The sequence below is a fragment of the Hippoglossus stenolepis genome, chromosome 11 (assembly GCF_022539355.2).
Source record: "Hippoglossus stenolepis isolate QCI-W04-F060 chromosome 11, HSTE1.2, whole genome shotgun sequence".
Taxonomy (NCBI): Eukaryota; Metazoa; Chordata; class Actinopteri; order Pleuronectiformes; family Pleuronectidae; genus Hippoglossus; species Hippoglossus stenolepis.
The window spans coordinates 22046766-22073645 of NC_061493.1; the positions used below are offsets into that span (position 1 = coordinate 22046766).

Genomic DNA, 26880 nt, shown 5'->3' on the forward strand with positions numbered 1-26880 from the left:
CACGTATAATATTTACAGAATGATAATAACTGATGCGTTTTCATTATTTCTTCCGGACTCGGAGGTTAAATCGAGAATCAGACTGTGCAGAGCGCCTGCTGATAAATAACTTACAGGTTCGTATTCATTTACAGATTATTTAAAGACCCTCGCTGCAAGAAATCCCCTCACACACTATATTTACAAACACTGCTCCCCGCTGCACGTTTATTTATTGAACGAGATTATTTGCTCAGTGGTCAGAAACCATCGACTCGGCACTTTCATATCCAGCGAGCAGCAGGTGGCTCTCGGCCAATAGCGCTTCAGGACTGTGAATCACGAGATTTCTGTCTCATGTTCAGGATGCAGGACTGCAAGAGGAGGGCAGACGTTCTGTATCTCGGTCTGCAGGAGTTCGGAGTGGGGTGCAGCGGATGAAGAGGGTTGTGGATTCCCGGTAGAATAGACTCAGCAGACTCAGCATCTTTCACATCCAATTCTGCTGAGCGCACAACGAGCTTCCGCCAATAGCACATTAACATATGTACAAAAAGAGACTATTTTTAGCCTTTTGCCGGATTTAAAGCGAGCTACACGGGGACGCACAGCGAACATCACATCCTGTTGGAGCTGCTGGACTTATCGAGTCTTCTCGGGCCAAACAGCAGAAACTGAACGAGGTAGAATGAGATGCAGTAGAGCAGACACCTCCGCCCAAAGCCAACAGTTTCCTTAAATTCAACCAAACTGTAAAATTGCACAAAATCATAGATATCAGTGAATCTAGTCTGAAGTTGGTACTTTTTAATTTTTCCTGTCATTGTAAGTCAACTCTGCATGTTCGCTGCGTCAGCACCTTTTGATTATTGTGAGTAAATCTGAATTTTTCTCTCTCATTCCTTGAGAATGAACAATTTCACCTTTTCAGTTTTATAAGTGATTGTAATACACGTTCATGAGCGTTAGTTTGCTGCTCAGTGTCGTGTCCATTGTCAATCAAACGTCCCCATCAATGTTTTTGACCAGTAGTTGTTCTATGGAGCTTTTTACGACTTATTTTTGTTTGTTTGTATCTTGTACACAGAATACGTGATGTACAGTCCTATAGCTTCATGCTATTCCAATGATCAGCATTGAAAAAGTCTGCCAAGACGATGAAGGTTTAAAATTCTGGCTCGGGAAATGTTTTATTTACGAGGAGCAAGCGAATGCATTCAACACATTTATTAGGCCTGGAGAATAAATAGCTTTAGTTGTGGTAACTTCAATTGTTTTCTGTCTCAGAAAATTTCATTTGGAAATGTGTCGACTGAATGCAAATGGCTCACAAATAACTCTTCACCGAGAAACAAAACAATAATTCGACTGAAATATGAATAATGTGAAATTATAAGGATCTGTTTTTATAACCATAGACAAAGAAACAGATTTAATATAATACGATTGGCTGAGCCTGCTCACCTATGAACAGCTGGCTGTTGAGCTGCAGGTGGAAGTGTCCGTCAGCCGGAGCCTCCTGCGTGGCGGCAGGAAGTTCGTCCAGCCGAAGCGTCGCCTCCCTGACGTTCCGCTCGGCTCGGACCCGGTGCCACCTGCTGTCGTTCAGCGGGGCCGTCGCTTCCACGCGGACTTCCAGCGGCCCGTTACCGACATCGAAGGAGAAAAGCACCTGAGTGGAGGCTGATTGAGAGACGAAAGAATAGAGGAGTGGAAAGAGGAAAAGAGAAGGAGGTAGAAAGGGATTAATATTCTGTAGATGATGGAGACAAAGAAGAAGGGAAGAACCAGAAAGGTAGGAAGTTGAATAATGTAGAAAAGTATTCACCATCCTACAGTTTGATAAACCAGACAATGACTCTGTTGCCAGGAGAAGCAGATCTCATTGTGTAATAATATTTTTTTATTGTATTTAAAATATGAACAATATGATGTAAATATTCCTCCATCACTGCGCTCAGAAGAGGTTCAGCCTCGTATTCAGGACCACGGCCAGAGCCTCAGCCCCATTGGCGCAGGCCTGACTCAGCACCATGGACAGCAGCTCGGAGCTAAACGTCTGTACTTGTTGTTTCTTGCGGCGTCGACTCGGATTCTCTCCAACAACAACAACAAGAGACTCAGACAAAGCAAACCATCGCTCTTCATGTTCTGCCGGTGGAGGGCCGAGGATGTATCACTACGGGAGCACAGAACAAAATGAAACAACGACCACGGATCCCACGGTAACTTCATTTAGAAGCTGTTTTCAGGGCCCCGGCCACAGTGTAACACAGCGATCAGAGGCTGGCGCAAACACAGCGGCAGGATTCAGAGCTGGAACAACAACAATGACAGTGATTTCCCGGAGGAGCGAGGCTGTTGCTGCAGCAGTGTCCCTGCATTAGTTTCTGTGTGTGTGTCCCTGTCAATCCAATTTCTGGAGGAGCCTCCTCCAAAATGCAACGAAACACAAGGAGAGCCACTGAAACGGAAAAGTAAAGTAAACTCAACCAAAGCTGCATCCATGCTACTACGTGTTCATTTTAAAAAGAAAAGAATCGGCATGAGCCTCGGCTACGAGTGTAGAACACAACAGGGATAAACAATTACAAGTGTGCCTGACCCTGATGACTTTACTAACAGCTGTTGTTAAATTCTGAAATGATACAAGTGTTAACATGTTTAGGAGACGAGATATTATTCATGCAATATGCAAAAATCCCTGTTTACACCAGCATGTGCAAGTGCAGTGTATATATTTTAAGGCGTATTGGTGTGGACGCGGTTTAAAACTGATAAAGAGCCAAAATGAGATCGTTTAAGTTTTAGTTTGAAATGAAAATGCCGTATTCTGGATGTAGCCTAAAAAGAGTAAAGTGAAATGAAAGATTCCAAACACGAACGACTCGAGTTACTGATTCATGGCGTCTACGCAGCTCTTTTTTAAATGACACACACCACTGCCGCCCATAAACCTGTAATTCATACCTCACTGCATTACTGCCACAGCCACGTAAGCACAAGGACACCTTGTTGGGTAATACAGCCATACTTCAAATAACACGATCTACGGCGGGCTATAAACTTACCTCTTCCACCCTGCCACATTTCCATGGCAGCCATAAACCGCACAACACACAGTTATTACAGTCGGTTATTACTGTCGTAATCTAAACGACACATTGTGGCGCCCGTGTGTTTGTTACGCAGGAGACAGGAATCGAATCAGGGTCACGGTGAAAATCCCCCCGAGAGTTCATGAAACACCTGTAAAATTAATTGCTGTAAAAACAAGGGTGGCCACAACAGTAATTACGAGTTGCTCTTTATGGGTTTAATCTTGTTCACACATTTATTGGATGGATGGTTAATGCAATGCCGTCCCGTGTGGGTGGGAATATGGTATCAATGAAGTCAGCGCCGGTCTGAGGGAGAGAATTGATTAAAAAGCAACTAACAGTGAAACCTCAGAATCAAATGTTGGAAACGCACGAGCGACACGAGAAGAAAACGGAAAACTCCACAAAATCCAGAGTTAAGTTCCATATTGGAGTCTAGCTAATGTAAAGAAAAGAACACCAAGATTTCATTTTATATTTAAAATGCACACATATTAAAAAGTTAAGTGTGTTTGGACTCACAGCTCAGCTCGATGCGGATGAAGTCTTTGATGCCCAGGTTTTCCAGGAACACCCCAGAGGAGGCCGTGGTTTTAAACAGGAAGGAGATGTCGGCGCTCAGCTCGCCGTGGAAGGTGGGGAAGTGGAGGTACGACGTCTCCTTGTCGAAAAACGCGGCATTCCACAAGTTCTCTGATAGAAACACAAGAAACCCTCTCGCTGATTAGCTGAAAGCAAAGATGAGGAGTGATTCTTTCTCTGTCTTTTTAGATACGTTTTAAAAAAGAAGACATAAAGAACGGTTGCTGTCAGGGGCTTACTGTCTCCATGACAACGGAGCGGTCCCACCAGATAGGCGGCCTCCGACCCCGGCCTCTGGATGTCGCCCAGCACCAGAGACCTGACGGGGAGGCTCTCCTTGTGGGTGAGCAGGCCCGAGTCCTCAGCCCTGGTGGAGACAGAAAAGAGGGAAGTGAAGGAAAATGATGATGAAGGTGCAGAAGTAAATAAACAGGAGGAGAAGGAAAGAAAAGAGGAAGAAGATAGATAAAAGAAACGAAATGAAACGTTGAGGAGAGGAAGACGATGATGAAGAAAATACAGACGAACTATGCTGGTTTGTTTGCTTGGATTTTCTGGTGTTTTTAATGTTTCATCAGTCCTGTGGTGATTTCACATGATGTGACAAGCTGATGCTAAGACTGAAGTGTGTAGGTGCAGTCTCCTGAAATAAATATGAACATAAATAGAACAAAAAACAAATTATAACCATCCACAGCTCCTTCCAAAGCGAGACATGTAGATAATGTGACTGTTGACAGTGTGTAAGTATAAAAGCTGAAAGCAGAGCCACATCCTCCAACAGTGCCCTGATAAAACCACATTGAAACTAGATTCAGATTTTTATTTGGATCCGCAGGCAACAATCATAAATATTAGCCACTAAACATGAACATGAATTATTCACTGAGAAAGTAATGAAAATGTCCCAAAATGCCCTTTCTTGTATTGGCAAAGGAAGGAAATGAACTGGATCCATCTCTTAAATCAAATAGTTGCCAAAGTTTAATGAGTGATTCTCTGACCCAGACATCCTCCACTGTGATCATCTGTCCAGGAGTTTCAGTGTAACGCTGCTTCCTGATGAAAACCATCTCCTGAGCGGAGGTAAAAATACATCCAGGCCTGGAAGAGCTGGTGCGCACAGCACTTTGTTAGTCTAATGAAATATTTAAGAGCGGCAGCGGCAGGTCTGGTTCGTAAAGATAGAGGCAGGACGACACTGATATCAGGAAAAAATAGTTTTCAACATGAGGACAGAGAGAGACGACAAGAAGAAAACTAAAAAACGAACATATATTCATAGTTTATTAACGTCAGTACCACTCCATGCCGTCGGCGTCACAGTTGCAGTAGTGCTGCGGGTCCACGCAGTCGCCCTGCAGGCCGCAGGCGCACTGTCGGCTGCCCGGCTGAGCTCCGCCCCAGTACGTCTGCACACGACCGGAACCCGGACCACCGAGCCACCAGCTGAACGGAGATCCCTCTGAAACACACAGAGCACAGCTCATACACACGAGAACACAGTTTGTTGTTTCAGGTTCAGAGTCGTCCTTTAGAACTTTGTTCCTTTTGATAATAACAATGTATGAATAATCTCAGTTACCAGAGAGACTGTTTCCATTTAAACGTGAGTTGTTATAGACATAAGATCTGAAACCGCAGATACAAATCAAACTTTCAGAAATAGAAACATAAGACTTTTTCTTCAGAGGAGCTTTCACTTCATTTCTCCTTAGAAACGCTACCAAGTATATCTCAGCTTTTAAAATAAAACTGTGCTGAGAAAAAACATCGTGGCCATGATTTAAAAATGAACTACTTTGTTTATTCCCATCAATTTCCTCTTCTGCATTATTTACTTTATTTCCCAGGGTCTCCTCTGCAGACGTGTTTTAAAAAAAATACTCAAAACTTTCTTTGATTTAATTCAACCACGTCTCTTCTTTACTTGTAATCTTAAAGTTGCTTGAACCCTGTTTTCACACGTTTGATTGTTTAAACAACTTTTACTTTCTGAACATCTTCTGTTTTTAAGCTTCTGCTTTTCTTTTATGAAAATAACTTTGAGCCGCATGTTGTGCTACGGAAATAAAGTTTATAATTCTTCTTACTATTTTTATTACATATGTCAATAAATACGTCCTTTGTTGTTGTTCATGTTCTTCTCTTTACTTTGTGCTCATGTTCAGAATGAAACTTTATAAGCCACAAAAACAAAACACTCCCCCACTCATCCATCTGTCTCTTCCTCTATTCTTTCCTCAATCCATCTATTGTTTGCTGTTAAACTTCCATCTCTTTGTTTTCATGCTAAACGTCTTGAAAGTAGATTTATATCACGACGTTAACACCGTGCAAAAGTGATGTGTGTATAATGGTCGTCGTTACTATTCACTTTGTCACAGGGAAGAAAAATTTCTAAACACAGAGTCGCAGCGTTAATGTCGATTAATGACATGAAATAACTTTTAGCAAAACGAAACACAGACAAACTAATTGGAGTCGATGCTCAGTCTGAAATCAATCTAACACAATCTGTTTGTCTGACTCTAAAGAGGAAGAAGAAACGAAACCTCGGAGCCTGATTAAGTTTCCAGCAACGACCAAAACAATTATTTTTCTTTTGTCTGGTGGAGTGAGAAAAATGTGCCGACCCGACGGGATCGTTTCCTCCAGACCAATTAAACATATAATGTAACAACTGTTTTTAAATTAGATTCAGAGAAAACACAAGAAGTAAAACAAGTGGGATTTAGTGGTAACATCTTAAATATAATGATTCTTCAATATAAAAAAGAAGTAGAATTACCACCGTGTAGTTTTATGCTTCCTCTACCCAGAGGTAGGAAAAGAATAAGTGAGATTGAAAGTGGATGTAACTTAAGGAGTTGAGATGCACTTTCTTTGCTGGATTAATTAAAAAAAAAAAAGGTCTTTACCTGGAGTGTTGAGGAAGCGGGACCTCCTGCAGTGGTAGGACACTTCCTGTTCACAGTGCTCTGATTGGCCGACAGCAGCCATCAGCTGCTCTTCTCCGGTGGAGTAGTCAAAGTGAATCAGGAGCTGGTTCTGACCCGGAGACGCTCGGACTCTGGTCAGGTCCGTGTTGTTGTGCTGGATCACCATCCACGTGTCGGCCGCTGCAATCATCAACAATCATCAGGTAAAGTCATAGAGAGGGAGAGATAAATATTAAAATGAAGAGAATAAAGTTCTACATCATCCTGATATAAAGACATGTAGAGAGAGAGAGAGAGAGAGGAAGGAAGGAGAGAGATAGAAGCAACGATGCAAGAAGGAAAGATAAAACATGAAGTGGGTCTGAGATGATGAGAGGAGCGCCATCATTTACAATTATGTAAACGTTCATCATACAGAACATTGAGTGATGATGGGAGGATGAAGGAGAGAGAGAGAGAGAGAGAGAGAGAGAGAGAGAGAGAGAGAGAGAGAGAGAGAGAGAGAGTCACCTGTCATGTTGCAGTAGACCAGCTGTGGTCTGATTGGTCCGCTGCCGTCCACGTCGATGTAGAAATGTCCCGACGTGTTGCCGTTGTGTTTGTACGCCTCGCACGACTGCTCGTACACGGCTGTGAGGAAAAGAACGAGACGCGTCACGTCGACATCGACACATCGAGGGGATGATCGCACTGTGGAGGATTATGGGAGTTTCTGTATGTGTCACAACTGAATCACAACCAGAGAGGAAATCATCAGGTTTTATTTTTCGTCACAAAAAGATCAGTCCAGCTGAGGGAGGACAGCAAAGACTGATGGGAATACAAATACTCAATAAACCTTGATCTGCCCCCCTCTTCCTCTAGCCACTTGTCTTCATCCTCCTCCTCCTCCTCCTCCTCCTCCTCCTCCTCCTCCTCCTCCTCCTCCTCCTCCTCCTCCAGTCACATACACACATACCTCCAAGGTAGGTTATGTATGTATTTATGTATCAAGGTCGCATACTTGATTTTACCTTTGACTTTTTAATTTGCTCTGTGTCCCATTCAATAACTGGGAGGAGGTTTAGGGCCTATACTGCAGGCAGCCATCAGGGGGCGATCAAGATGTTTTGGCTTCACTTTCGGGGGGAGCAGTCATGTCCTCGATCTTTATATAAAGTATATTATCTGTGTCCCAATTCAGGGGCCACTTCCTTTAAAGGCCAATCTGCAGCTCCCGCACCACAGAGGGAAACACATATATAACTATAACTACTAAACTGTGTTGCTGCTAAGTGCATCTGTGATTGACAGTCGCAGAATTCAAGTTCAAACTGTAAACAGTCGTTCTGCCAACTGACGTGTGCATGAAAGAAACACAGCACGTCAATCACATTCATTTTTTCGTCCCTGTGCTCTTTCACTGTTTTATTTTATACTGTAACTGTAAAGATTGTCTTCTCAGTTTGCCTCCCGGTGTGTAAAAGGAAATTCATTATCTGCCTTTACTGCACTTTCTCACATTTTATCTCTGAATTGATTCTAACTTTAATTCTACTGCTCTCTCTCTCTCTCTCTCTCTCTCTCTCTCTCTCTCTCTACCTTGTCTCCAATTTGCACCTCCATAAAAAAAGATTCTCGTCTCCGTCAAAAATTGAAAACTTCAAAAGTGATTTAAAGCAACAGTTTCATTCATTCTCCAACATTTGAAGGAGACAAGTTTTTTCCAGTTTTTCTTCCCTTTGGTTTGTTCTGAAGGTTTTTTGTTTAAAAGCCCAGAGTCTGTGGTGGGGGAAGCTCCTCTCATCCTCTGAATCTGGCCTTAGTTTCCAATAACACGTGGTGGCAGCAGGGCGACTCACAGCTGTGGCAGGTCGCTCCGCTGTAGCCGCTGTCCGAGCAGTTGCAGTGGAAGATGGTCCAGGACTGACTGCAGCGGCCGCCATGTTCACAACGACTGGGAGAACACCTGAGAGAGAGAAGTCTTGTTATTAAGATAATCAGGATGAGGTTGAAACAGATTAAGTGAAATGAATGAGTGTCCAGTGAAGACACGAAGCTGCAGAGGACGTTGTCACAGATATTGATGGACATTGACTGTCGCCTGTTGTGCTCCGTGTTCCTCCTGCTCCCGGAGAGCAGCTCAACATGGGAAGTCAGGAATGGAAGCAGGGCTCATTATCGTTCCATGCAGGAGTTGTGTTTACTCCTTTTGACTTCAAAACTTTGCAAAATATGAAAATGCCCAAAGGCGTTGAAACCTTTTAATAAAACTGTATTAAGATACTTCACTGATTGGATCTGACAACCAGTTTATCTCCAGGAAACCAAACAACAGAGTGACACAGACAGATCAGCAGTAAATTCCCAATTTATACAACAAACAGTCTCCTCCAAAGCCCAAACCCACTGAAATGTCACAGTGCTCTCTGCCTCGGGGCTGTTCGTACTCAGCCCCGAGGCAGAGAGCAGAGCTTTAAACAAAAAGTCATCATTCTCCTCCTGTGAGACAATTCAGCCTGAAACCCAAAATTTGACAATTAACTTCGGTCCACACAGAAAAACCCCTGAAGAAAACCCCCGTTCTCAAGAGTCTGATTGGGAGTGTGAGACAATTTATAAACACAACACAAACAAAAAAGTAAAAAAATACAAAAATCTTTTACTGATCATTCTTCTTAAATCAGCTGAGAGTAGCATCATCACCATCACTACCATCTGACATCACATCAGAGAGGTTTCGTGTAATGTGAGTTCAATAATTTAGTGTGGGCTGGGAAAGATGTTTCCCCCCCCCCCGGTATAAAACAAGGTGTTGAACTGATGAAGAGGCACCTTGTGGGTTTGAGTTCCATTTGTGCCGTTAATGGAGTGTTAGCTCCCGATAATAATGCTCTTTGGCACCGGCAGCAATAATAACACACACACACACACACACACACACACACACACACACACACACACACACACACACACACACACACACACACACACACACACACAGAATCACCACACATTGATGGTGAGTCCATTTCCACCTGACTTTACAGCACAATATATCCCAGGGGCCCGAAATTCAATCAGCAGAACTACAGTGAGAACATTTGGGGATTTTTTTTGTTGTTGTCTTTCCTGGAAATCAGATTTTCTTTTTTTTTTGTTTTTGTTTTATTTCCTGCGAACACTCAGATCTGTGCCTGAACGGTGTTGTAGTGAATAATAATCTAATGAATTCAGAATAAATGAGACGTTTAATTAAAACCACTGGAGGGGATTCTCTATATCAAGTGGCTGGTTCAATAAGTCTGCTCGTATTTACCTACAATACAGTGTGTGTGTGTGTGTGTGTGTGTGTGTGTGTGTGTGTGTGTGTGTGTCTGTGTGTGTGTGTGTGTGTGCGCGCTGTGCCCTCGAGGCGGGTTTATAATTGGTGTAATTGTCTCATTAATTAATTGCAGCTATTTGGCGAGACACCAGGACGGCACACGATTGGATCGGCTCTCTCTGCCGCTCTTATCTCCCGAGGTTGACGTTATTGTGCCGACGCTGGATCGTCGTCGACGATTCGCACTTTCATTAATCATCTTAAAATCCAGCGATGAATCACACTGAAGGTCTTTATCATGAGGTCGGAACTCCAACAGTTTAATTTCAGTGTAATGTTAATCATGAGTTTATATAGCAGCTATAATTAATGTATTTTCAGTAACAATGAATCACATGGATACGTGTATTTCAGAGGTTTTGCTTGTGTCGGGTAAACTGAAATATTACAGAACTTTAAAACTACTTTTCTGTTTTTCTTTAATGATGCAGTTCACTCTCACTGACGTCATCAACCTCGTTTCCATCCCACAACAAGCAGCATATCCAGAATGGCTGGGTTGGAATCTGTTCTGTCTCTAGCTGAATATTTCCACCCACAGGTTTAACAGCTGGCAGCAGTTGGTGTTTGCAGAAGGGCTCATTTCCGCCTGTTAGAGTTACTGTCATCAGGATTGTTTCCCTTCCACGACAGGCAGCTGCTTTCAGTGAAAACCCACCAGAAATCCACTGTGCACGACCTGATCAACAGCAGAGAAGGTAACAAAGGGACATTTCTTCTTTGCAAATGCTTTTTTTCACTTACAGTCACCAGGACGGCCGAGTAGTTAAGGCGTCGCGTAGTTAAGTTGCAATGGATTCAAGTCCTTGGGGATTCAAAACTATCAAATCATTCTTTGTTTTACACCTCAGGATTCAGAATTTAGAGTCGCAGGGAAGAATGCTGACAATTACCAGGATGGCTGAGTGGTTAAGGTCGTGGACTCAAGACTCAAAGTCCTCATAGGTTTAAATCCCACTGCTGGTAGATTCCCTTACTTTGTGGAGTGAAAGTAATCTTTATGATCTGTAAGACCAGCAAAATCCTTACAAGACACTCACTGTAAAAAATGGTTTGAAAATGATCAACCATCTGTGTGTCGAGGTATAAAAGCTCTATTCATCCTGACAGTTTGAACACCGAGGTGATGAAGGTCTCCGTGCAGGACATGACTGCAGGGTGACATCACACTGAGTTCATTTGAACACCGACCTGTCGATGATTCCACACATGTCGATGTGCAGGTTGCTGTAGTTGCCCAGATGTTTTTGCTGCACCGTGATGAGATCCACGTGTTGGTTGTGGAGCGTGAAGAGACGCATGCAGCCCTGGAAGACGTTGAAGGGGTTTCTGCATTCCTGACGGTCGTCTTCAGCAGGACAACCTGGAACCGAAGAGAGAGACTTATCAGTTTGTGAGTGTGGTTGCTAAATGCTCCCTCTTTGTTTTATCTGCTAACAACGATACCGTGTATTTTGCTCTCACCGCCAAAGAAGAGATGACTTCCTGCCGTGACCAGAAATGAGGGGCTGGCGTGAGCGACGCCCCCTTCCTCTTTATCCACAGCGATGGTCACACGTCCTCCTCTGGAGTTGAGCTCCACTGAGTGCCACTGGCCGTCGTTCAGAGCAGAACCTTGGGACCAAAAGGGTCGTTAACACAAACGGCTTGAAATCAGATTATTTTGTCTTCACGTGTTCATTCAGACCTGCAGCAGATGTTCCAAGGAGAAGAAGAAGCATGTGCAGTGATGTCGTAAAAAAACAAATTAGATACCCGGTCACTCCACAGCCACACATGCACCAAACTGCTTGTTCTTCGTGTCTTTCTCACAATAAAACAATATTTAGAAGAATAAAACCATAAAATGACTAAATAGATTGAAATCAGGAGCTGATGAGTGGAGAACAGGATTGTTACTTCACTTCCTGCCTCCTCTGTGTCATTGACCTGCACCATGTACTTGCAGGTCTGAGCCTGGTGAAGCTCTGAGTTGAGCGAATAGATCAATATCTCATTATCGGCTCTATTTTTCTCCCTGTCAATGCTTTGTTCCCGGAACACACCCCCGTCATCACACTGTGCCATCGACTGCAGCGCTCTGCCACAAGGATGTGTGAGCCGAGCTTTGGCAAAGTACAGGAGGTAAAGGGAAATAATCTACATGTTGCAATCGTCTTAAAGGGATAGTTTTAACTGTCAGTGGTTAGAGGTGGATGAGGGTGTCGGGGATAATGGCGTCTGAAGGGTCGTCGTGGTGACTGACCTGCACTGAGCTCCAGCAGCGCCCTGCCAGCCTTCTGGATCTGCAGCCGCAGTCTGGCCTCACTCAGGTGCAGCCAGGCCGCTCCTCCTTCGTGAGGGAGGTCAAAGGTGAGCAGGAGCCCCGCCTTGTTCCACGTCCGAAACTGGAACCCCACGGACACGCCCCCCGAAGAGGACGCCATCGCCCCTGGCAACTGGAGGAAGCTCTGGGGGCCGGGAAACGTCACGGCGACGGAAACTGGCTCAGCACAAGAAAAGGTCACATTGCCCTGAGATGGGGAGAGATGCAGAGAGGAGGGGGGCGGAGGTGTGACAGGAAAAATGATGACTAGACAGATAAAACAAGGTAAAACATGAATATTAATCAGTTGCAGAGGGCGTGTCGATGTGACCTCATGTCACAGTGATCTCATCAGCAAGTCTCCTTAAAGAGGACACAGGTATTAACATAATGATAACAGCAAGGCTCGGGGATATGATTAGGAGGCAAACTGAAAATACCAAAGTCACCCGTGATGTAGGAGAGAGATAAAGACAGAAAATAAAAGGAGGAGAGCAGATAGTGAGCTGAGAACTCCTTCATCCCAACGTCTCTGATACACTGCGTTGTTTTTAAAGGTGGTGATTCCACCAGGTCCGTGGTTAAAGCTGCAGCAGCAAAACAATAATTTAATTAAAAACCTCAAGACTCCAGCAGCAAAACTCTGATCCTTCTCTATCCACGCTCTGAGACCTCGGTTTCACCCTCGTCCATTTGTTTGTTTGAAAAGCAAGATCATGCAACAACTGCAGGAAGCATTTCCACAGAATGGATCAGGGAAGAACCCATAAAATGTTGGTGTAGATCTGTATTATCCAGGATTTCTTTTATTAAATAGGACTGTTCTGTTTGTGAATTTCTCAAGAAATGATAAAGAGATCTTTATGAAATAAATACGGCGTGTGCGAAGTGCTAATATCCACATAGTGAAATTTGATGCAGATCTGAATAATGATTTGGATTTTGCGAATCAAATGACGTATTTCTTGTGCGGGATCTTATTTTAAGTTGCACTATACAGATCTTTTCCTGCATTTAATGTTTGCAGAACCTTTCTGTGTGCACGTATCTGATCTGGTGGTGGTGATGATGCTTAAGTGGCCAATCAGCCCTGGTGGAGTAATGTGCTCTCTGAGTGCCCTTCTAGTTTTCTTTGTATTAATGCTCCTCTCACATGAAACACCGTCTTATCTCTGCAGCACATTGGGTCCTAACTTTGCAGAAAGCCCCTTAAAGAGCCGCAGCACCATTCTAATTACCATCCTCAGCCATGCGTGTGAATCTGTGTTCCTCTTTCCTGACACTTTATGTTTTTTTTTCCTGCAGTTTGGACCGTCACTGTAAGCAGAGAGCATTTATCTCTCCCTGTAGAGTCTCTACACGATGCACTCAGTGTGGATTTAGAAACACGTGAAGGTCCTAATGGCCGAGATAAGGAGGCATTAGCGAGGGTCTAACTTTCTGCAGTACTTTGTCCTGGCTTCATTAACCAGCCAGCGGCTCATGAGGCAGCGTACAGATGTCAGTGGTGAACCAATACTTCACCACTGAAACTAAATCTCGGTGGGAGACACGGGGGAGCGATCAATGAGAAAACAACAGAAACTCTGTGTTGAACTGTCCTGGTGTGTGTTTGGTTCTAATGTGTTTGGTTCTAATGAGAGAGTCACGAACAAAACGCTCTCTCAGGGTTTGAATGACCGACAGGGATTTAATGGAGGACAACATTCGGAGGCAGCTCTGCAGATCTTATTTCCAGCTTCTCCAGTGATTGAAGATATATTTTCTCATGTAAGGAGCAGAGCAGCCTGAAGCCTTATTACAGCACTTCTAACTTTAAAAACACAAAGCTGCTGTTCTGTACACGACGTTTAAACACACACTGCATCACCTGCATCAATATAAACACCCTGGTTCAACACCTTCTCGTGATGGAGTGTGGATAAAGGCCTTTATTACTTTCATAACTGTTATTATTTTATCTTGAGGTGAAGGTTAGTGAACATTATCTACAGATTCTAATCAGATCAAACAAATTACACGACCAAAAATGGTCTAAACATATTTAAACATTGTTTATGTTATAGTTGGCCCATCAAGCCCAGTTCCCAGGATCCTTGAATGGTTTGGTGTTTAGCTGAGTGAACTCACCATGAGAGTAACTTGCTGGTTGTTGTGCTTCGCTCGTTCTATCAGGTTGAGTCCGTTGTGCAGCAGGTTTTCCAGGCAGCCGCTGAAGTTCTTCTCGGAGACGAGTGGTTTCTGAGAACTCAGGCTCTGGACCGTCCCTAACATCAGCTGCATGGGCACAGAAACACAGACGGTTACACGTAAATACAAGTAAAATATCTACTTTTAATATGGATCTACAGTAGTTTTGCACGTTTTACGCTCGTCCTGTATGTGCATTGAGACTCTGTGTATTCTGCTGTATTCACGACACCTGTTCGATGTCCCAGTGGACGAACTCTGCAGGGATTTGAACCCTCTGTGTGTGTCTGTCCACAGTGAGGTTGAGGTGAGCGCCGCCTCTCTCCAGTACGACATGGTGCCAGTGCTGATCGTCCAGCAGGCTGCCGAGGGAGGCAAGACGCCGCGGCTCCGTGGATGAAGCTCCGCCTGAAACACAGCGAACAGAGGAGGAGACAAGGGAATAAAAACGAGACAAAGCTTTGTTTCCGTTCTTTGACCAGAGCTAAGAGAAGCGAGCAACAGACCAAATAAAGCTTCTCCACTGTTGTGAATATTCAGATTTTTGTCAGAATCCCACAGAGAGGATCACAGCGAGGTCTCGTCTCAATAGAAACTTCTGTGTGTCTGCGTACTCGAGTTGTGATAAAGCCTGATCTGAAAAAACCACAGAGGGAACATGGTGCGACATCATTAATGATAGATGAGCACCAGCAGGTCCGATTTAGTGGATACGCTTCTGCTCCCCCCCCAAAAGAACCGGTGAGAGAAACTCTGTGTCTCTGCTGACGAGTAGAAAGAGGTGAATACAGTGAGTCATTAAAAATGTATCAGACGTTCTACAGGGAGAGACAATCCCGGCTTCACAGAGTCAGTCTGGAAGACGATGGACAAATGCATCTCTGATAGTTCAGCTCGGGTTTGTTTCGAACGCGGACTTCATGAAAAAGAGGATTTTTTTGTGGGTGAATGACAAGAAACAGTGAAATAAATTCAAGAGGAGACATGACAAGGTTTAAAAACACACTCCATCAATCCATTGTCACCGATCAATGCAACGGTTACTGTGTTGATGGAGGTGGCGACGAGAGGGAGAGGACTCCATGAGCGAGAGTCTCATTTGACGGATGATTTGATTTCTTGCTGAAAAGAGCAGGAATCAATGCGAGGGATCAAAGGGCAAACACACACAGAATGAAATGAAAATAATATTTAGAGTGCTCCCTCTCGTTTCTGGGTCATCTTTATTTCCCTCTGTGGTTTCCCTCTTTCCAGCAGAATCTTCTTTTTAAGAAGCGATGATTCCTATGAGCCTTTTTACAACCTTTAAAGCCTTTTGATTTATATTTTCTGTGCTACGTCACATGTGTCGTTGCTCTGACTGGTTGTTGGTCTATCCAGATGTGTCCAGAGGCATTTTGTTGTGCAGCTGTTGGTGTAACAGCAACATACTCCTCTCTCTAATGTGTCTCATCTTTCTGGTATTGAATCGTACGGTGGCCAAGAGAGCTCAACGCACTGCAAACTCAGAAAACGTCTTCATCAATTTGATCAATTTCCGTCACCACTGACGAGGAGCAGACTTCAATAACTTCACAAAGCATTAAACTTCAGTCAGGTTTGGTCCCCTGGAACATTCCTGGTGTCGTTTTCCCTCTTTGAAGCGTGTTTCCATATTTGCATGTGTTGTTATTTCAGTTCTTGAACCAAAAAGGGAAAATGATGGTGCGTTGTGGAATTCAGAACAGCACCGTTCCCATGTGTAAAACCCACTGTCATTGAGTCCTTGAGCAAGACTGCAACATGAATTGAAATGGGGGTCGTATAAAAAATCAATAGGTCACTTCCTGACGGGATCGTGAATGTGCACAGAAAATATTAACACGCCGCGGGTCAGCAGATATGAAAAATGTAAAGATCAGCGTGATACTGGCACAGAGGAGAGGTCACGAGGTCGCACAAATCAAAACATGTTTCATCTTCGTAGCACGAGGTGCACGATATATATTTCCATGTCGCAGCTCCTCAGTGAATCCAGACTGTGCTTGAGGATGCTTGAGAATATGAGGTATTCTGCTGCCGAACAAGAACGAGCACGTTCAGCGAATCCTCTCAATAAATAAGGAATAAAAATCTGCTAATGAGGACAACGTTGTATTTAATGTGAGGGAGGATCAGACGGGATTGGTTTGACTCCGTCTCGCAGCCTCCGCTCGACAATCTGCTTTCCTCCTGCACAGTAACACTGCATCATTACAATCTCATTACAGCTGCTCGCCAAATCTGATTACACAGGAAAACAGTGCCGGCCTTTATCAGGAGCTGCTGTAATCAGCTGCAAACATCATTTCCTCACTGTAAACACGGTTTGGAAAAGCCCACTGATGCACAACTGATTCCCACCGTGTCTGGTCTCCTCTTTCTTAGGGTCTGCGTCTCACCGTGCAGCCGTGGTAACGGGACCTGATGGTTTGTCATTAGAAGATAAAAAAGGCCTCTGCCTGATTTTGTGTTTGCAGTTGAAGGTATTTCAGAGGTTCAGTAAAATGTATTTTTAGGTTTTTACGGTTGTATTTGCAGAATCTCCTGCAGTTTAGTGACATGGCAAAAGATGTGTAAATAAAGATATAAACAAGACCAAGTATCAGAGTGTTAATGTGTTGATGGACCGTGTTGAAATGTTGTGTTACTGTGAGTATGTTCAAATAAACCCTCGTTCACGTTTTCTCGCCTTAAGTACAAGTTCACCGGGTTTTTACAATAAAGTCGACGAGTCAAATCCAGACACTCTGCAGACTGAGTGGCCTCTAGGAGCTTGGATCATATTAAACGACCACTGAAAAGATCATTAGGGTCAGATTTGTCGATGCACAACTGAAGCAAATGGAATAAAAGAAATGAATTTAATGGATGAAATGAAATTGAGTCACAAAGTCAAGCTGAGCCACAAACCAGTACGTCAGCTGACAGCAGCAGATCTCTACAGCAGCTCGGATCAGATGAAGACAAGACGTCGCACAAAGAGTTTAGAACCGACTGAAAACAATTTAATCTACAATCGGTTTTCTATCTATCTGTGTTTTCCACGACAGAGTTTCTGTTTCTGTCATTCAGAGTTGCCCCATAAGGCAAAACGCATCTGTTCCAGCCTGGATGTGTTCACAGAGCAGAACCATGCACGGGCTCAGGGTCAATGCACACAGCAGACGAGTTCAATTACACAACCTGCAACCTAAAAAGCCAATGTCGAGGAAAAAGAGAGAGAGAGTGGAAGGGAGGAAGAGAAAGAAATAATAAGAGAGAAAAGGATAAAAGGTAACTGACCGTGAAAAAATGAGAAGAAAATGGTCCAGGAGTGGAGAAGCATTGAGAGGCCAAATCACACAACAGTGTCACAGGAGAAAAGTGAAATGATGAGATGGAATGAAGAGGAGGAGGCTGTAAAAAGCAAAAAGCCACTTCTGATATGAAATAAACAAAATGATGGGCGACAATAAAAGAGAAGATGGAGAAACGGACAGAAATACAAAGAGGGAGTTTTCAGTGTCGGTCTCTCTCCGAATGTTCAATCGTCTCTTCGCTGAGCTGCAGCTTCTCCTCGTGGCGGCTCCGGTTTTATAAGAGAAGATGAAACATTTCTTACTTTATAACATGGCAGGGTCTTTTCTTCGTGGTACAACAAAGACATCAGGTCTCTGAAGCTGAATCTCTTTGTGACGCATTTTCAAATGAAAGAGGGATTTAAATCTCTCAGGTGTGATTTAAATCCCTCTTTCATTTCAAAACAGGAGGGAGGAAATGTGAGATGTTAAATGAGGTGGAGGAAGACGCAGTGAGATGGACGCATCGATGGATGGATGGATGGATGGAGGTGGATGGATGGATGGATGGATGGATCCCTGATCAGAGTTGAGCTATGTGGCCATATGGTGATGATTCAGCATGGCAACCTGACAGCCTCTGGTTTTCCACCATTAAACGCATACACACGCACACACACACACACACACACACACACACACACACACACACACACACACACACACACACACACACACACACACACACACACACACACACACACACACACACACACACACACACACACACACACACACACACACACACACACACACCTAAGCCATGTATCTAGTCCCGCAGAGTCCGGCCCCAACACATGCTTCAGTAAACTGGAACCATCCATCACTGCTGTAACTAGATAGAGATGCAGCAGAGCCAGAGCCAGGATTTAAACCAATCACGTGGCAGCGTGCAGCCAGAACTCATCTAGACTTATCAGATATCAGGGTTTTATTTTGTCCTTGAGCTGATACAGATGTTTTAGAACCAATTTAACAGCAGAACCGAACAGCAGCAAATGTAAGAAATCATTTCGAGACAGGGACAGACTCCAGTGACCGTCAGGATCTGGCGTGCTGTACCTTGTCGGAGCAGCAGCTGCAGTTTTCCTCTCACCAGCTCCAGACTGAAGCTGAGTCCTTGTCGTCCCTCTCCATGGAGCAGGGTCCCAGAATTCTTCAGGGTTTTGAACTTCAGAGAGATGATGTCTCTGGACGTCCTCCTGGGGCCGGGACTGACCCTGAACACCAGACCACTGCTGCCCCCGGCAAAGCTCACCACGTCCGAGGCTGGAGACACAACGTGGAGAGAGCCAGCAGGACTTTAGGGACATGTATCAGTGTGTGTTACATGGAGCTGTCAGTCTGTCACAGACCATGATCACAAAGAAACTCTGAATCCTTAAACAGCAGCAACTGAATTAAACATCGATTCAAATTAACACAGAGCCTAACACACAAAACCACACACTTTCAAACAAGTGATATATATATGGTATGTGTAAGAAAAACATTAGCAGAAGGTGCAACAGTCATTTCTCCAGGAGGAGCAGCAGTGAGACTAAAAAGCTGTTAACATTAAAAAGGGTGAATGAGTTAGACATATGTTTCTGTGCATGAAACCACGGTGATGTGAGTTTATTTTTTAACTAATTAAAGGTCTACCAGATGAAGACACACACACACACACACACACACACACACACACACACACACACACACACACACACACACACACACACATCAACAACATGCATTAGTACGGCTATGATGATAACATCAATGTTTGGTCCCTGTTGAATTAAAGGTACATTTCAAGTTAATATCTTAATCAATCAATATGCAAAACTTTATGAGAAACCAATACAGGCTACATGCAAATTAATTAAAGTTGTAGACAAAAGAAATGTTTTATTGACAGTGAATTAGTCATATTGACAAATTACAAACCTTAACTATATCAATAATGTAATAACTTAAATCTGACACTCATTTTAAAGAGGTCCTGCCAGGCTCTTATAAAAGTTGCCTCATCAGCAATCCCTCTTATTACATTAATTCAACAGCTCCCTCGTTACACTTCACACGTGTATAATACCTCAGGTCGATGTTTCTGCTCGTATCTTATTTTGTAAATTAAATTCTTAATGTACTGCATATATAATTTTTAATAATGAGTTCACTATGAAATACCTCCAGCCTCCTGATTATGAGTTGAGAGCAGGTTGCCATAGTGATGCAGATAATCTGAAAGTGAGCGGCTCCTTGTGATAGAGAAGAGGAGACTCACTGTACGGACACCCTTGGGTCTCCAGCCGGAGTCCGATCCGCCCGCTGAGGTTCCAGTCCAGAGGGAGGAGGCGGAGGAAGCGAGCGATCGCCGGCTGCTGCAGCTTGTACTGGACCACACTGTCGGCGTTACTGTTCCCTGGGAAAGACTGAAAACACACAGACGAGGAGGAGGACGTTTTAACCGAGGACTTTATTCTACAGCTTTACAAATGCATAGTCGTCAATGTAATAAGATAAAGAGTCGACCGCCAAGCAAGTGGCTCTGTGAGGCGATAACCTACTTAAACATTCTCACTACGACAACACTAACCGATGCTGCGTCACTATTCGTCACAGCCTTTGCTCTCTACACACACAACAAACTCGACAAAACTACAAAGTATTGTGTGAATTATGCAATTCAGTGGAATAAGGTTAATTTCTTGTGTGTGGAGAAAATGCTGAAATGTCGACCAGAGGGTGGGACTTGACCCCGTCGTCCATCTGATCAGGAGTTAGCTCGAAGTTCTTTACTTCACAGTTTAAAGTTACAATCTAGAAATGATTTATCACATCCAGATGTAGATTGAATGAGTGCTGACATTTCTGACTTGACTTGATTCAAGCTTTAAATTCAACCAAAGAAAGCAGCAGATTAGTCAAAAGTTTAGTCCACATTTCTTTCAGAGAGGAAACTCTCCAACACACCCTAAACTCATCATAACTTTATACATGTTAGTGGTGATAGAAACAGAAATGATGCTCAATCAATCCAGATGTTAGAGGATTGATGAAGATATCACAGAAGTTACAGCGATCACACCTTCTTCATCCTCTGGGGACGATAAATGTCTATGAAGTCCCGTCCAGTGATTGTTCTCGATTCGTCAGCCACGACCAAAGTGGTGAAACCAACCACATGACAGATTGACGTTGTGTGGCCATAAATGCCCGATTATGTTTATATGCTGTTGTACTGAGATGAGCACTAAACCGTCTGTTCACCAGATCTGCAGAATGATCATAAAGCTGATGGTGAGTGTGTCTCTGACTGGGCTGATTGCCTGATGGAGCGTTCTCCCTCCGTCTCTCCCATCTGGCCATCCACCCTAATTACATCCCTCCCTTGAAGTTGACACGCAGGTTAACTGGCTCCCCCGCTGCTGAATACAAGCTTAGACGAATAATTAACTTGTTAATTCCTCTGGAATCGTGAGCGAGCGGCGCCGCAGAGAGATGCTGTGTTGTGTGTCACCTTTAATAATTGCGTGTTTCATGTGGGTAAGTTTGTCTTTGTGTGTTGAAAGCTTTTGTCATTCTTACAGCACAACGGGGGCTGATGAAATGTAATGAAAGACGCACAAATGACACAAACAGCAGCAGACACAGAGATGATCCTAAAATACTTGTTTTGACTTTGTGAGACGACTTCAGATTGTGTGTGGGTGGTTTGTTTACAGCTGAGTTTTCAATTAGATTCATAGGTCAGATTTTGTATAGGCGAAGCAGCTGCACAGTTTTTCCTCAGATGACGAATTAGAAGAGAATCAGAGAACAGGATCTGATTTACTTTCTGAAACATGGTTCGACTTTCTCAAACTGTAGGAAGATGGTAAATCTCCACTTCCACCCACTGGGTAGAAATTAAGCTAAAATATCCGTCGCCATCTTGCACAATTGGAGTCTGCGCAGTCTATACTGCAGACAGCCACCAGGGGGCAACCAAGATTCCCTGGCTCCACTTTTGGGGAGCTGTCATGTCATCCATCTTTATAAACAGTCTATAGTTGACAGTGTGAGTTGTTGGCCATGTTGTTATTGGATGTTTTCTATGCAAAGGAAAAAATCTTTTAACATGAGCCGGTGACAAACTCCTGTTATTTTATTTTAGTCCAATTTCCAGCGTTTACAGGAAACACTGAAATCATGAGATAGAAAGAGGACGAAATGACTTTAAATCATCCTCTTACATTAAAGCTCTTTTCCTTTCAAAGTTTTACAGAAAGAGATGAGAAGAAATGGAAAACCTCCGCCCTCTGGCCTTCAGCTGAGTGGAAGGTGAAAGCCGGAGCCCAGTAGGTCGACGTGTTGTGGTGAATCCGGCAGCTCCACCATTAGCTTTCCTCTCCGACAGCCTCTCTAAGCCGGGGCCCGGCTAATTCACAGAAGTTCAGAGACACTTTGAAATGAGACTGGGATCGAGCGCGGTTTATGTCGAGTGTCAGATCAACATGTTTCTTTTAAGCTGCGAGAAGCCGCTCTGTGCTCTCACAGAGAAGATCCTCAGTGCTGAGATTAACTGGATTCTCTCCACACGAGGACGTTTCCTCCGTTCGGCGTCTAATCAAAAGCTCTTCTCTGAGCCTCTGTAGCGAATGTGAAGAGTCACGTTAATAAGTCTGTCCATGTTGGTTGCGTGACTCGATTTGCTGCAGGATTTGCAGGTAAGAAACTCAATCTACATATCCTGGGGTGTGTGCTCGCCAGTTTTCCTCCACAACAACAAAAAAAAGCACAACTTTGAATACCACACACACAGACACACACACACACAGACACACACTGTACACACTATTGATTCCAGCATCCGACACCGCTCCAGACTGCACCGCTCGCATTGTCTGGGCCAGAAAAGCGCCGCTCGGCTGCATCCCCGTGCCGCTCCGTGTCCATCAACAGCAGCTTAAGTGTTTTGGCAACAGGTCCACGCAGTCAGCAGAGCTCATCCATTATTAATGAGGTGTCAAAGGCTCCTTATGACTGTGATTATCTCTGCAGGACAGACTGATCCCTGCAGGCCACAGCCACTAACCACCATGTGCACTGTCAACACGAGGGTAATAGTCCAGGCAAATGAGCTGTAATGAACCTGAGTGCTGTTCCTTCTTACGTTTATCCCCCGATACCTGAGGTGCTGCTGTTCTATCTGTGTGTAATAGTTATGAAATGCAATTTTCTTTCTTTACTCTGTTTTTATCTGTTAAACTCTGCTGACAGGAATGATCTTCGAACATGAGTCATACTTTTAATCTCTTCCTGAGAAAATGGGTTTTTGAGCTGTGAACTAAATTATATGAGTTTTCTTAGATGTGATACATTAATCCTGAGTTATATTTCAATATCACATTTATTACCAAATTTATACAAAGTCGATATAGTTTTTAACTTCCTTGGATCTTGCAGAGACATTTTTCTGAATTTCGAGGAAGAGACTTAGAGAGAGAGAGAGAGAGAGAGAGAGAGAGAGAGAGAGAGAGAGACAGACAGACAGACAGAGAGACAGACACAGAGACAGACAGACAGACAGACACACAGATAGATAGATAGATAGATAGATAGATAGATAGATAGATAGATAGATAGATATTTATTGATCCCGAGGAAAATTTAGGGACAATATACTAAATTTAAAGTGATACTACATGAATGGTCTGTAATATAATTACGTTTCGATGATTGAGAAAAACACGTTTTGTTTAGTGTTAATAAAACGCACACGTACTTCTACAGCTTTAGTAGTTGTACTAGGTTATAGTGAGGATAAATACTTCCTACAAGACACAGGTGAGAATATATGAATATAGTTGAAGCTAAATAACTGTCATATATATTCTTTTAAGTTTCATTTCCTGAACACATTGGAAATTGTTTTTGCTTGTTAAAAATAAATATAGATGAAACGACAGATGTGTGATTTACTGCTTTACAGAGGAACTGGATCTGACGTCTCTGTGCTTCTTCGTCTGCTGTCGTTGAACATCTCCTTTATTAGACCGTGTTCAGACGGACGACAGCACTAAGTGACACAGAATGAATTTAGAAAGGCAGCATATTCATCCATGTCAGGGAAACAACTGCTTCAGCTCATCAGGCGACGTCGAGCAGAAGCTTCCGACAAAAACTGGCTTCATCGGCAGAAAGTCGATTTCTTAATTCTGTCACTGGAATAATCAGATTTGGTTTTTTTTTTCCATTTTGGTGACGTGTCCTCCAGCATGGACTCACCCCGAGGCTGTCCTCCTGACGGTACTGCTTCCAGTTGTGTCCCGTGTCGCTGAACATCAGCAGGTACGACGTCAGCCAATCGGAGCTGCCGTATCGGCCCTGGGTGGCGACGGCGGTGATCCTGGTCCGCTCCCCGAGGTCGACCTCCAGCCACTGGTACCTGTCTGAGGTGAGAGGGGACCAACCTCCGGCTCCTGCACACAGAGACAAATAAAGAAAGGATTTAGTATATTTCAGTCAGTTCTTGTTGGCACCTTGTGTGTGTGTGTGTGTGTGTGTGTGTGTGTGTGTGTGTGTGTGTGTGTGTGTGTGTGTGTGTGTGTGTGTGTGTGTGTGTGTGTGTGTGTGTGTGTGTGTGTTTACCTGCCGACTGAACAACCTTTAAGTCTTTACTGACATCACGTTGTAATAAAGCCCATTTTCTGAATCACATACAGGAGTTTAAGACCCATTCCAGTTCTCCGACGCTTGAACCGGCCGATTGGCTTCATTCCAGGACACCGCAGGAGTTTTCTAACGTAGAAAATTGAATTGAAAGACCCTCGAGCAGTCAGGCGGCCGCTGTGCGTTACGCAGAATTCTCCCTAATAGCCGCTTTAGACACAGTAGCTACATGTTGGCACGAGTTCATTCGTCTTGATAGATGAAAAGAGAGACGCTGAAAAAGAAAGCAAACCTCTGCCAAGACTCCACGATTTTCCAATTTACAAAACCTGCAGCCTCCACAGCTTCTCATGCCTCTTTGTCATTTGTCTTTAGAGTCTGTTCTCCTCTGAGCAAATGTTGTTTTGTTCAGCAGACATTCTGGATGAAAAGAGTATCTCACCTTCGCTTTCTTCTGGCTCACAAATGCACCATATGTGACCAGTAAGTGACTTTTAACGTAATGTTGTGGGGCGACTGCGACATGTGGCCTCCAAGTGTTTTTTAGTACATTTGTTGCCTTTGTTATTCTTTTATTTCTATGATTTCAATCACTGCAACATTTTCCTCACTCAAATCCTGACACTCTCCTTCCTGAACAAACCTCTTTGGCCTCGACGTCTTGTACCAAACGCACTAATGGTATTATTGTGTGTTATTACATTTCCCACATCATCAATAAGGGATTGCAGTACGATGCATTGATTAGTTGCAGAGAATGCCAGACCATTTTCATCCTTCTCCAAATATAGCATTGCTCTGAGGACTGCGGCATGATTTATTGGTTTTACAATCTGCTTGCAAGTCTGAGCCCTTTGCCATATAAAATATAATCAATAAGAGATTGTGGTGCCACGCATTGATTTGTTTTACTGCCCCCCTGCAGGTTCCTTTCCCATGTTGCACATCAACATTAAAGAGCAGGGTTGTGACATATCGATCGGTTCTATTCAGAGTAAGTAGGTCGAGAAAATAAAAAATAAAAAATATGTTGATGAATTTAAATTAAAGTGCAGTTGGTAGTATTTCCTGTGTAAAGTACTGTTTAGTGTTGGATTAGCTAGTTGCACACATGAGCAGAAATGTGTATTATCCACCAAATATTTAAATACTTTGAATAAAGTCTGATAAGTATGAATTATCACCACCTGATTTACTGTGTCCGAAGCTCCCTATGCTTTCTGTGTGTGTGTGTGTGTGTGTGTGTGTGTGTGTGTGTGTGTGTGTGTGTGTGTGTGTGTGTGTGTGTGTGTGTGTGTGTGTGTGTCTTTTCTGTGTGTGTGTAGGAAAGTGCTTCGTCAGACCAAACACCAGATGGATGTTACTGAAGAAGCTGGCTGCTCACCAATATCCCACTGAGCAGACACACACACACACACACACACACACACAGAGAGACAGACACAAACATTGGAAGTCGATAAGCTCCTGTGAAGCTTTAAAAACAAACAGACAAACAGTGTAAATACTTATCCGCCTGTTTCTGTGCAGCTTAAGTCTCACTAGCATAAAACTACATTTTTAAACAGGCAGATTTTATCCCCCGGCTCCGCAGGACGCTGTTGGGGTTGTTTGGATTTCGCTGCAGAGGCTGAAGTCACAGCCGTCTCCACACAAATCCATCACAGTACAGCAGCTGTCAGATGTTGTGGAGTCGTGTGGTCCAGCAGTCACACAAACAGCTCACACCTCACGGCTGCAACGAAGCAGTGATCCCTGCAGGTGAAGCAGCTTCTGTTCTTCTGTTTCACCTTCAAGCTCAGAATCCTCTTCACCAAGATCCTCACGTACAACGTCTGCAAACATCCAGTCACCGAATGAGCCTGACTCTTCTTCTCACACTTAGTTTTACTTTATACTTTAATCCCAAAGACCTCACATGGGGAAATCGTCTTTAAACCAGGAGGGAGCAGGTTTTCGGGAAACTATCGTTGAATCAGACCAAAGCCAATCAACAGCGATGCAAATAAATAATAAACTTATAACCAGCACGTCACAGCAGCTCCTGTTTTCCCGCGTTTCCTTTGTAACATGTCCGAAGAAAAATGCAAACAGATAAATAAAACTCAAGGCAACAAAAGGTTCACGTTTCAGGGTAAAATATTAGTTTCACTGCAGCAGAAGTTCGGCGTTGTTACACAAGCACCTGCAGTAATCGCCCTTCAGATCAATATTAGGTTTGACATTACGCTTGTGGTTAAATCTCTCTTCGCTCTTCATCTGTGTTGTTCAGGTAGCAGTTGTTTCTTTTCATCCTGAGCCGACGAAGTGCAACTGGAAAATGAAGTGTTTTCAGTTGCGTCCTTTATTTTGTTATCAGACACCGAGTGTTGGCAGGTGGAGGAGAAACGCTCGCTGTCGGCTTCCACTGGTGGAGCCT

At 43.7% G+C, this 26880-nt stretch overlaps 1 protein-coding gene across 1 annotated transcript in view; it reads right to left on the reverse strand.

The window, feature by feature from the left end:
• LOC118117193 (contactin-associated protein-like 4) overlaps positions 1 to 26880 on the reverse strand; it is a 64244-nt gene that overhangs the window by 13185 nt on the left and 24179 nt on the right. The window contains exons 3-17 of the mRNA XM_047342147.1: positions 24078 to 24271; positions 20092 to 20239; positions 18876 to 19091; positions 14696 to 14871; positions 14404 to 14550; positions 12214 to 12481; positions 11433 to 11582; positions 11160 to 11331; positions 8446 to 8552; positions 7115 to 7234; positions 6584 to 6784; positions 4965 to 5127; positions 3902 to 4029; positions 3603 to 3773; positions 1444 to 1662 (exon numbers count right to left, since the gene is read on the reverse strand). Coding sequence (XP_047198103.1) covers positions 1444 to 1662; positions 3603 to 3773; positions 3902 to 4029; positions 4965 to 5127; positions 6584 to 6784; positions 7115 to 7234; positions 8446 to 8552; positions 11160 to 11331; positions 11433 to 11582; positions 12214 to 12481; positions 14404 to 14550; positions 14696 to 14871; positions 18876 to 19091; positions 20092 to 20239; positions 24078 to 24271 — 2580 coding nt within the window. The remainder of the gene's footprint in view (positions 1 to 1443; positions 1663 to 3602; positions 3774 to 3901; positions 4030 to 4964; positions 5128 to 6583; positions 6785 to 7114; positions 7235 to 8445; positions 8553 to 11159; positions 11332 to 11432; positions 11583 to 12213; positions 12482 to 14403; positions 14551 to 14695; positions 14872 to 18875; positions 19092 to 20091; positions 20240 to 24077; positions 24272 to 26880) is intronic.